The 12,405-nt window shown below is 39.3% G+C and overlaps 1 protein-coding gene across 4 annotated transcripts in view; it reads right to left on the reverse strand.

Moving 5' to 3' along the window:
* LOC124132740 (transient receptor potential cation channel subfamily M member 2-like) overlaps window positions 1–12,405 on the reverse strand; it is a 56,120-nt gene that overhangs the window by 39,343 nt on the left and 4,372 nt on the right. The window contains exons 2-3 of one of the 4 annotated variants that reach the window (XM_046496813.2): window positions 11,419–11,501; window positions 3,878–3,939 (exon numbers count right to left, since the gene is read on the reverse strand). In XM_046496813.2, coding sequence (XP_046352769.2) covers window positions 3,878–3,939; window positions 11,419–11,439 — 83 coding nt within the window. In that variant the 5' untranslated portion in view covers window positions 11,440–11,501. Of the gene's footprint in view, window positions 1–3,877; window positions 3,940–6,229; window positions 6,437–11,418; window positions 11,505–12,405 lie in introns of those variants that run through there. The other 3 variants (XM_046496815.2, XM_046496812.2, XM_046496816.2) reach the window with 3 other exon arrangements.

Below are 12,405 nucleotides of genomic sequence, written 5' to 3' on the forward strand. Positions count from 1 at the left end.
CATAGCCAATGCCGAACTGAAGACACCATATTTCAGAAATAATTCTCCATCTGTCTTTCATCTGCTCCATTTCTCTTTTAACGCTCACTTACTGAGATAACGGGGGTAGCCTGTCACTGTGAGACACCTGCACCATTCCCACTTCTTTACTATGAAGCATTCCCTGTGTATATAGCTGCCTCTCCTGACAGGCGATTAACCTGTCTGACACTAAACCATACACCACTTTCCGAGAGATCCATCAATGAGTCGTGTGGTACAAACAGTTTATTTCACGAAATTCGGTGCCTGAATTGCTGCTTTAACTGCTCTTGCAATGTGGCACCGATGTTAAAAACAACTGAGCGGGATTTGGGGAATGCTGTGAACAGCATTGTCATACCAGATCGCAAACTTAACCCTTTGTAATACTTTGTAAAATAGCTCTATAAGATGAATATGGTTTTTTTTACACGATTAACAAAACATTTTATTTATTTCAAATTTTAAAAATACCATGTTGAATTTTTCTTCCAAATCGACGGACACTTTGCAACGACGATGTTTTTTCAATGACGTCATAATCAGTTCACTAATGAATACAACAGAGATACTTCACTCCGGCTTTTCCACCGCAAAGTCCATTATGGATAGTGCTTATACACTACAATTTCGTCATTAGCTAATGTGTCTTCCAACACTCCCTAAAGAAACCGCATGTTTGTAGGATGAAAGTAGGTAATATTCTATAGCGGCAGGTGTACTTGACGTTTTTTGCAGGACGTCTCTCAAGGAGATGCATATTTCTGGGGGGGGTTTAATGGCGCGTGTTGTGGGCATTTCACACGTGTCTTAGAGCCCACGCTTCATTCCATGGAAGTCAGGAACATCGTTATGACGATGCCAATGTCTTCAGGGTTAAAACATTTAAGACGCCGTCGCGTTACCATGTCTGCTCGCCACGCCAAAAATTCAGGTTCGAATCCCAACTTCAAATGTGTGCAGCTAATTCGTAGCATACCACCCCTAACTATACCTATAATATTGCTCAGTCACTGTCCTTATCTTACTACCACGACACCACCTTTCACTCATACAAGAGATACACACATACACAAGTTCATGTACGTCGCTATATGTTAATATTGAACGCGACGTTAACCCCTACACCTCAACCCACCTTGGACAACATTCCAGAAAATATGCTTCGGGAGGAATTACCGGAATTACCGAACAAAATACGCTTTTTATGTTTTCTGGACATGAAGATTTGACGATCAGTCCTCTAACTGTACCCATATCAACCAACTTGCCAAGATAAACATTCTGTAAGACTTGTGAGAATGATCGTCTTGGGACAGGGTGTTATTTCGGACCTCTCTTCAAACCCCAAATTATGTTTCTATTTTTCCCTACCCTGCATTACATCAGGCCTTCCTCCACATAAAGTGTGACATATCTGAAAAACTGTTCAAAGCGGCGTTAAACCCAACTCCTTCCCCTACTCACTCTGAAGCTATCATACATGGGCATCTGTCCTCGGTCAAGGTGATTGTAATGACAAATCCATATCAATTCTTGTTATTTTAAGGACTTGGTTATTCTTCGACGTCCACAACATGGTGACAATAGTTGAAGCGTTGAATCAGTCCACAAATATATGACCTTTGACCTATTACTGATCTACGCTCCATCCCTCGTACCAGAGCCTAAGTATCATTGTTCTATATATAAATCAGAAGCCAGCGTGGAAAATGTCTTGAGCAGTATCAGCTTCATCACCAGCGATGTTCTTGCATCAGGGGAAGTGTACAGACAATGTTATATAAACACATGACTTATGTATAGAGCCAGACGTATGTATGGGAGGTGGCTGTGTCTTGCTTTATTCTTAGTACAATGTAAACCAGACAGTTTTCAGTCACTAAGATGAGTAAATCCAGGGTTTTTCATGACGCACAAATGTGCGCCCAGTACACACACACATGTTTAGAATGGAGGCAGAAAAAAACATTACATTGGATGCACAATAATATTCATTGTAACAAATTACTGATTAGAAAAATAAAGGTCTTGTAATTACAAATTTCTAGCAGTAAAATACACCATTCCATTACTTTACAAGTTTACAGGACCTTCATATTCCATATATACACTGGAAATTCGTTATTTGGGGCCCTTGGACCCCCAATTTTGTAGGTCAAGGCACAACCATGGCAAATCTGAGAGAGAATGAATGCCACTTTCATATCCGCTTTGGTGGATATAACAGGAACGTTGCTTTTTAACATAACAAAAAAAATTCTTTTTAAAGCAATAACACCTTTCGTTATAAATCAAATAGAACCTTGCTTATTATTCGAACAACACGTTTCTTAAATTTTGAATAAATATAAGTGGGAAAATGCCCTTTGTATTCACTGGTGTGGTGGTTGAGTAGTGACTACCGTATGCACTTCTAGTGAAGGAGACTAGGGTTGGATTCCCCGCATTGGTACACAACATGAAGCCTGATACTAGTTACTAATCCGTCTCATTGCGGGGGTACTGTTAAAGGCGGTGCAATTGCTTATCGACTCATTCACCCACTTCAGATTAACAGTGGTTGATTGAATTCACTTGACACGCGAAAGGTAAATAACGTTAATGACCTCATTAATATACCAAAGTTGGACAACTTCTCAGATAGTTTTAAATTTGAAGGTCTGACAAAACCTAAAGGACAGGATCACCATCATCCAAGCAGAAATATGCGCATGTCAGAACTTTAAAAAAAACTAGCATGTACTTGCAAAGACAACTGCCATTTCCTCAAAACTTAAAGTCTTGACATGTCCTCGCAAATCTTGACCGTAACAAAGACTTCTTTAGATTCTAGAACGAATACATACACAAGCGTTGTGTCTGGTCATTTAGACCCTTTAATCTTGAACTCGGCATTTTAGCATTCATTGAGAAATGTCAGAGAGTTTGACTGCATTATCGTCCACGAACATCCTCGCTCCGACCCATTGTAGTGAACTAAATTTAGAAATGCACATCCACTATCGTAGGTAGCATTGACTCGATCCGTATCTAGACTGGCAGTTACAGCAATCTATGAATTTACCTTCGTATCTATTTGATACATCTTTATAATCACCTTTCAGTGATCGCAAACTGATATATGATATTTATCACATGTAACCGATACAGGTTTATAAACACCTTCGGAAATCTTTCCCGTCCCATTTTGACGTCTTGTACATGATGTAAATGTATTACGACGCGCTGTCATTGTGACTGACTAACTGAGGTAGTTCTTAACAGACCTTTCTCACCCAGTGATGAAACTATTTGAATACATTTCTTGTAAACAAACTACAACAGATGTTCCTGCAAAGCAAGTTGAGCACACATACGCTCATGTCACCTGTCAATTTGGGGCACTACTGTATTCCGCGATACAGATGGCTGTTGTGTGGCTGTCAGTGTAAACTTGAAGTCACACGTATAGATCTAGCTCTACATCCCTCGAGGTATAAACCAGTGATATATTTTTTTTATAAGAATAGACTTTCATTTTGTGTGAGTTCATTGTTGGAGTATGAACCTTCACAGAGTCGCAAGCTCCGACGTTCATACAGTATGGCCCTCACTCTAATGAAGGTTCATATTCCAATGAACTTACACAAAGTGAAAGTCAATTCTTATAATATAACATTTTATATCACTGTTTTATACCTCGGGGGATGTAGTCAATTCTTAAGTGTAGCAGTAACTGAATGACACAGTCATGTTTCACAATAACCAAAAAGAATTATAAGATTCTGGCATGTAAAAGGAACGCAACTCTGTCGTTGCGACATATATATATGTAATATGTGTGTAATATGCATGCTACTTTCCAAACACCCACCTTACAGCTCTGTAGCACTCTCGACATCGGATGTTTTCCGCTATCCAGTGGGAGGACGTCATCTGCAGACAATATACACAAATGATTAGTTTTAACGAAATTCATACTTTCAGATAGAATCAAATGTATTTATACATTTAATGATAAAGTAGAACTCAAAGAATTTCCTTGAAAGTTTCAGATTTCGTCCTTAAAGTAATAACTGCATTTTGCATGGTCAGTTTGCTTCAAAATATAGCATAAAGATCCAAAGTGAAATTGAAACATGCTAAAAAATAGAATAACGCAAAAAAAATAACTACAGTAAACTACATTTATAACGAACACGCTCATAACGAACTTATTTCTTAGACCCGGCCATTTGTTGTATATATGCTTATAACGAACTACGGTTATTACGAACTAAAATTCGTCACATGTAGTCTCAAATATATGACGAAACGGATTCCTTTGGGCGTAAAAAGCAAATTAGTGGTGACTCCCACCAGGCCAGGATGCCAGTAAGATAATTAAGTTAAGTGTATGTACATGTATAGTTGCTATGTATAGCGTGTCACAGTTGGCAGCTTCCTCGTTTGATTCATCACACAAAGAATGAATCTGTCTCCAGATGATGCTCAGCCCGGATTTGTGAGGTCATAAAACACACACACACACACACACACACACACACACACACACACACACACACACACACACACACACACACACACACACACACACACACACACCCACACACACACACACGCACGCACCCACACACACACAGAGTGAGTAAGTTACTCGAGTTCAACTCCAATTTCAACAATAGTTCAGTTGTAAATAAGTGGGTCCTTTTAATTAAAATACAAGTGTTGGAAGGTAAAAACGTGGAGGAATGTGAACATTTACGGAAGGAGGTAATGCAACAGTAGTTTTTTTAGTGTGGAGGACATCATACCAAATAAATGGAAATAATGTTTTTTAATAACTGTTAAATTTTGAAGCGAGAAATTCCAAGTTTGATAGATGATTTATCACAGTGAACATAACCGGACCTCATTGAATCATAAGTCAAAGAGCCTTTGAATCGAAAGAAGCATTTTATTCAAAAACAGTTAATACTTGATCAATCTTATTTGATGCTGCAATACATTGAATAGATGAGTTCAAGAGCAATGAGTCTCCACTGTATCAATAACTGAATTTATACATATAACCCATTCCTGCTGATTAATTCAGGGGGTTAGATATGGCTAACAACCAATAATATGCCAGAACAATCACTTAAAATATAAAGAGTTGCTTTAGAATCTGTCAGCATGTGGTTGAAATGTTTGGATATTCAACAGATTACAAATATCCTAGTTATACCAAAGCCATTGGAATATTTTAAATTTTTTAATGTAGGGAAGGATCGTGTGATCATACTCTTGAAATAGGAAAACTGGGTTCTTTCAAGAGTCCGGCACGACGCTATTTTTCATCACAATGAGAGTCGACGGCCAAGTTCCTTTCTTTAAAATTCCTAGGTTGTAGCAAGAGGCATGCACAACAAGTTATTTGAAACTTATATTGATCTTTCCGTAGATTTGGAGAAACGCTTATTTTATGTTGCTGTGCCAACAGACGGACGGTCGGAAGGAAGGAAGATCGGACTGACAGACACACGAATGACGGAACGACGGCCGAAGACCAATGACATTAGCGCACATTGGAGATATTAAGGTAAGGAATATATATGTATAAATACATCGGAGTAAACATCTTATTTTAATTATCTTGATTTGTGTATCTACATGTCACAAAATGTATGAATACACTGCCGGCCAAAAGAAAGCATACTCTTGACGATTCGCTCTGCGCATTGCGAGTCCCTGTTCCTTAAGACGTCATCTGCACGTCACCTGTTGTGAGACACTCATTGATGTCATGCATATAATATCATATCAATGAATATCTCACAACAGGATATGATGCATGTAATATCGACCGGTGAAGATCCGGGGTAGAATAGGTCTTCAGCAACCCATGCTTGCCGTAAAAGGCGACTATGCTTGTCGTACGAGGCGACTAACGGGATCGGATGGTCAGGATTTCTGACTTCGTTGATGCATGTCATCGTATCCCAATTTCGTGTATCGATGCTCATAATGTCAATCAATTGATTGTCTGGTCCACACCCGATTATTTACAGACCGCCGTCATATGGCTGGAATATTGCTGAGTCCGGCGTTAAACAACAAACTAACAAAGCATGTAATATCGCCATGATACCCGTATCAAATACACCGTCTAATAACCATTGCCCACCATCAAAGTGCATACTTTCTTTTACCCGGCAATTAAGAACATATATGTATTTTACATTACCTCAGAGTTTATCCGAATCTCAGGCACAATGAGTTCCATCATGGACAATTTCTGTTGTATAATGTTTCACACACGACTCCTCAACAGGACTAAACTGCACTTCACATGAACCACAAATAAGTCCTACATGCGTTTGCCACGAGAGATAGCGAGTTAGCAGGAAGTTGGCTCTTACAGAGAAGAGAAAGATAATTTGACATTCTATTGGATGACACTAAATCTAGCTCGTATATATGATCATATGTCTGAAGTCAAGTGTCCGATTGAGCGACAAAACAAGTGATCATATTTCAAATAAATAGGACCCCGTGAAGATCCGGGGAACAATACCCATGCTTGCCGTATGAGGCGACTATGCTTGTCGTGTGAGGCGACTGACGGGATCGTTAAGCTCGCTGACTTGCTTGATGCATGTCATCGTATCCTAATTACGTCGATCGATGCTCATGACATCTATCACTGGATTGCTTAGTCCAGACTTTACAGCCTTACGTCATATAGCTGGAATATTGCTCAGGGCAGCGTTAAACAACGGACAAACAAATGCATAGGCCCTTGCAAACAAAAGGGTATTAATGTTAAGAAATGGCAACTATCGCTTGATTTTCAGCCCAAAGACTAACGATGTTTACCCAGAAGTGAATGGGTACCCGATATATGAGGCGGATCTAAAGTGCCCGGAGGCAGCGTGGGTTTTATACTCCCAAGGAAGTTGAGAATGATAACTGGAATGCAAACGGATCCACTGGTAGGGGAACAAATAAAACGATTTTAAGCAGATACTAGTACCTGGATACAGGCAGTATATTATTTTGTTGTATATAATATAAGACGGATTTAGTCAGCGTTGCCTTAATGTCATCAATATTATCAAACATTTTCGATGATACATCAGGGCGACTCTGAAAGAACCGAAGAATGGCGTCTAATTGCGTAGCCGTTTCAGATGGTGTGAGAAGTTCACATTCGCTCGGGGGTTCTGTCTCAAATTCATCATCGGAGTCCGGAGGGAAGGTGTTTTCAGTGTGTTTAACTCTGGTGATGACGTCGTCCTCAGCTGTGACGTTGTAGTCAATTTTGACCAGATTGAGAGACCACTGGTGGCATCATCCATGCAAACTGTCAACTGCACTATTGTTCCAAGTTATCTAAAACGCATTTTCACATTTGAGGTCCAGTTACTCGATTCTTTTTAAAATATAGTTGCGATAAAAATGAAAATATACTGTATGGAAAAAACATGAGCAAAACTGCAATCTGGGAGACAGCAGAAATGGCAGCTGGAAGAAATTCCAAAGGCCTTGACATCAGCCTTTAAAGTTGCCATGGTTTAGGGGTGGACAGTATTCCAGTTACATAACAGTGCGTCGGTTTAGTGTTTTATGCATGTCTCAGACGTTTACCACTTTGGTGAAACCCACAAGTACAGATATGGTGTTGACAAACCTAGAAACAACTTACCAGGCGAAGAGAAGACATGATAAGAATATACGTGTACCACAAGCGATGCAACAACAAAACGCTGAAGGAATCATTGATATCCTATATCATGAGCCTTACCTTACACTGGTGCCATTTAGCAGTAGGAAACATCAAGATAATACAAATCCCTTCGTCTTTATCAAAAATAGATATGTCACCGTGAAGAATATATATGAATTGAAGAAAGAATGAATTCAAATGTACATCTCTATGCCCTGTTTATTTATTTAAAAGAAATACCATGGCAACTACGCCATGTGGACAGCCGTGTTTATATGGTGCTAGAACGTTTATCACAACACGGTTCTGTTGCGTCTGGTAGGGCGCCTCATCCAAACGCAGACTCTCAAATGTGACCTGTGTACCACTACACAACTCCTTGACTCGCAATCACACCAGAGTGTGTAATAGCTGCTTCAATGCTGCGCTATAATGAAGGTTCAACCAGTGGGGATCATGACATGGGTGTCAGCTTGTCCAGTTAACTGATTGGCTACATACATACAGATACCTCACGCAAATCTGGCAATATATATACATATATAGAAGTAAGTTGGACGTCAGCAAACTTCTAACCAGACCTTCTACTTGTTATGTTAACGTCCTCTATTGCTTGATGCGATCGTTGCATTCGAAAATGGATGAGTCTTCTCTCTTGAAGGAATAATAGGTGGTGATGTGGTCGTATTCAAGGGTTCGTATCCCAGACTCGCAACAGTAGTGATTCTTTTGACTGTGAGAGTTATTGTGGGCTTACAGGCTGTGATACTGTTTAAAACGACATTATACGCAACTTACACGTGTATATAAATGTATCAGGGTCTGTAAGACAGACTATATCGAGATTAACCGATTGTTTTGTATTTGCAATCTCAGGAAGCATTATGTTTTGAAAAGAAGTGCCATGTACCAATACACAGTGAACTTAAAATGCTTAAAATTTACAAAACAACCTTAGTGTCATCATGGATTTAAGTCAGTCAGTTATTCACACCTGTAACATATTTCATGAATATATTGTTTGGTAAAACTGTTAAAAAAAATCGTAAGAATGTTTCCTATCGCATTTCTCCTCAAATTTAAAATGATTTCCTTCACGTTAAGGAGACACAGGCATCGCAGTTCACTACAGAGTGGGTTCGAATTCAAGATCCGCCCAAATAATGTTTCCTTTTTTTGTCGGCACCATTCCCGTGCCCGTGGGTTTGAACAAAGTGGTGAACGACATCAACATCGGGCTTTCCTCCCACATCAAGCTGACACCCCGTGATATAACTGAAATACTGTTCAAAGCTAGGGAAAACTCCTTCACTCACTCAAAGATATTATACTTAGGTAATCCTTAGCCCGGTCGTTGTAATGACAAATCAAATTCCATTCTTGTTTCAAAAAGGTTATTTAAAGGACATGGTTACTATTAAAACGGTAACACTAGTCGTAGCCATCCTCGCCAAGCTGACACGTCGTGGTATAACTGAAATACTGATCACTCTCCTTTTACCTTGAGTGTACCATATCCGCATCCATGTAAATGGTACACGCATTACAAGCAAGCCTAAAGAAATGAAACAGTATACATTGCTGTGAAAAGCTGTCTGCAGCAGAATCATGAAGTCTGTATAAGACTGTGATAAAGCTTCCCGGTAGATGTATGGCCCTGCACTCACAGCATGAACCCAGATAGTAGAAGCGCTTCACATCGGACAGGGACCGTACATCGTCTCTGGATCGGATAACAGGTAAATAGGTTAACCAGAACAGAATGAAACTCTACCTTAAACACACATATTTTACAAATTGACGGAAAAGTCGGGGGACTGAAAATGATTAAGTTCTAAAGGACTTCAAAACATCACAAAAGGTTAATTATGCTAGGATTAGAAGCCAAAAAAAATTAAATATACACAGTGACTTTCGTTTTCTTTTAATCCTACCATTTTCAGCCAATGGGCGATGAAATTAAACATCAAAATCTTTGGAACTCGTTACCATAATAAACTAAATGGACACATGTCCTCCGTATAGATAGTGTGTAACGTATTAAGTATTTCAACCACGAATATCGTTCCATGTGGGGATTAAGGTTGGGGTAATATAATTTCACTGCAATTTTGCCTTTAAGGCACAATGGAATCTGTTTCGCTAGATACACTAGCATGCACTATACACATGACACTAAACTTGTTTCTGTAGAATTGAATAATTCAGTTCATATATTGTATTTGTTTGATTATTTGATCTGGCTGGCTCTAAAAACAAGCGGGGGCGCAGGTGGCCCAGTTGTCTAAGACTCCGCGATTCGCTGTGCAGAGTTGCGACCCTTGGGCACGCCAGAAACCTATGATTGTGGGTTCGAATCCCGGTTTGCCCCGATTATGTTTGTAGGTTTGTCAGCACCATACCCGTGCTCGTGGGTTTCACCGAGGTGGTAAACGTCCGAGACCTGCAACACTTCGGGCTTTCCTCCCACATTAAGCTGACACGCCGTGATATAACTAGAATACTGCTAAAAGCGGCGTTAAACACAACTCACTCACTCACTCTAAAAACAAGCATAGGTTGCTGGGGACCTATTCTAATGCGACTAATCGACTCCCATGCGGGTAGTTCATGGAATAAATCTGTCTATTGGTAGTAGTGTTACTCGTGAATATGATATTGCAGTCACAATATAGACATGCGTAACGTCTTGAGCTTATACACTACTTCACAATACACTTAGCCATGCTCAGATATTACTCACATAACAGTTGCACACACTAATAACTCTAAAATACACGTAGCCATGCTTAGTTATTACTGATATGAGAAGTTGTATATGATATACATAGCCATGCTTGCAGATGCTTAGATGCTACTGGTATAACAGTTGAATATTCTGGTTACTTCACAATACACTTAGCCATGCTTAGTTGTTACTGATATGAGAAGTTGTATCTGGTTAACGTAGCCATGCTTGCAGATGTTTGGATACTACTGGTATAACAGTTGAATATACTACTTACTTTACAGTATACATAGACATGTTAAAATAGTATTGGTATAATAGCTGTATACGCTACTTACGAGCTTTGCAATACACGCTTAGATAATACTGGTATAACAACTGTTTAACTTCCTACTTTACAATACATTTAGCCATGCTATACAATGATAATCGTTGTATACGCTACTTACGTTGCAATACACGCTTAGATAATACTGGTATAACAACTGTTTAACTTCCTACTTTACAATACATTTAGCCATGCTATACAATGATAATCGTTGTATACGCTACTTACGTTGCAATACACGCTTAGATAATACTGGTATAACAACTGTTTAACTTCCTACTTTACAATACATTTAGCCATGCTATACAATGATAATAGTTGAATACGCTACTTACTTTGCAATACACGCTTAGATAATACTGGTATAACAACTGTTTAACTTCCTACTTTACAATACATTTAGCCATGCTATACGATACAATCCTAAACATGTCAAAACTATGGGGCAAGGCACGTGTTTAGGTTTGTGTTTAGGATCTAAACACGTTTTTACAGCGTATAGACTGATTTTACACTTTAAAAAGCCATGCTGATGTAATGCTGATGAGATATTACTGACTTCACGCTTTACGTAGCCATGCTGGTTGACTGGGATAAGCTCTGTGTGATATGCCCCACAATATAACCATGCTTATAAACCTAGACTCTCACCGTTTCAAATTCTGTCTCCATTGCAAAGGTTTCAATCCTTATCACAACTTGAACCTAGTCTCTCAAGCGAGTACTCACTGGGTCTGCTGGCACAAGAAACAATGGCAGAATTAAATGTAACGCTTTCGCGCGTGCCATTTGCATGCATTAGAGTTGATCTTCGCGAGTGTTGGACTTCATACCTTGCACTCTGTTGTCGAATGATAAGAATGCTCCCACTCAAACGTAATTGAATATTGAAAATATTTTTCATGGCTTCATTGATCCCTTAAAAAACAATCGCCCACGTTGATTATATATTGTTAGGATTTGATGAATAAGCTGTGTACAACCGAGGTCTACACAATAGAGCAGTTTGGCTGAAACTACAACACACGGGGGAGTTCATTAATACTGACTAGTGCCTGCTATGCTAGAATTGCGTGTTTAATGATAAGACACTCAGAGCCGAGTCAGGTCTTTGATATTTTGTTGAACATGAACAAAACGAAACATTATACCGTCCTTTCCGAGTAATGGTAGATGTATCTGTAGTCTGAGTGCTATGGCGTCTTTCCGCGTGTACTCAATTTTCAAATTTAAAAACATCTTTTGACTGTATATACTAGTATCTAAGATATTCTGTTAATGATTGCCTTCGCGTTAACAACAAGGCTTTAAAGGGAGACTTTTCCAGACTCGGGTGCCCTTCTTCAATCTAAGAGCCATGTGTGAAATTGAAACATTTTGTTAATTTAGGTACATTTGTATTATCATTAACTGTTAGACCGATCTACATCATAAAATGTAGGAGCGGTGGGGTAGCCTAGTGGTTAAAGCGTTCGTTCGAGACCCGGGCTCGATTCCCCACATGGGCACACTGTGTGAAGCCCACTTCTGGTGTCCCCCGCCGTGATATTGCTAAAAGCGGCGTAAAACCATACTCACTCATAAAATTTAAGATCGAAGACGAGTAAATGCTGTTTGGAAGACAGTAAACCTGTTAAT

Source organism: Haliotis rufescens, unplaced genomic scaffold (genome assembly GCF_023055435.1).
Source record: "Haliotis rufescens isolate VD_foot unplaced genomic scaffold, xgHalRufe1.0.p SCAF_11, whole genome shotgun sequence".
Lineage (NCBI taxonomy): Eukaryota > Metazoa > Mollusca > Gastropoda > Lepetellida > Haliotidae > Haliotis > Haliotis rufescens.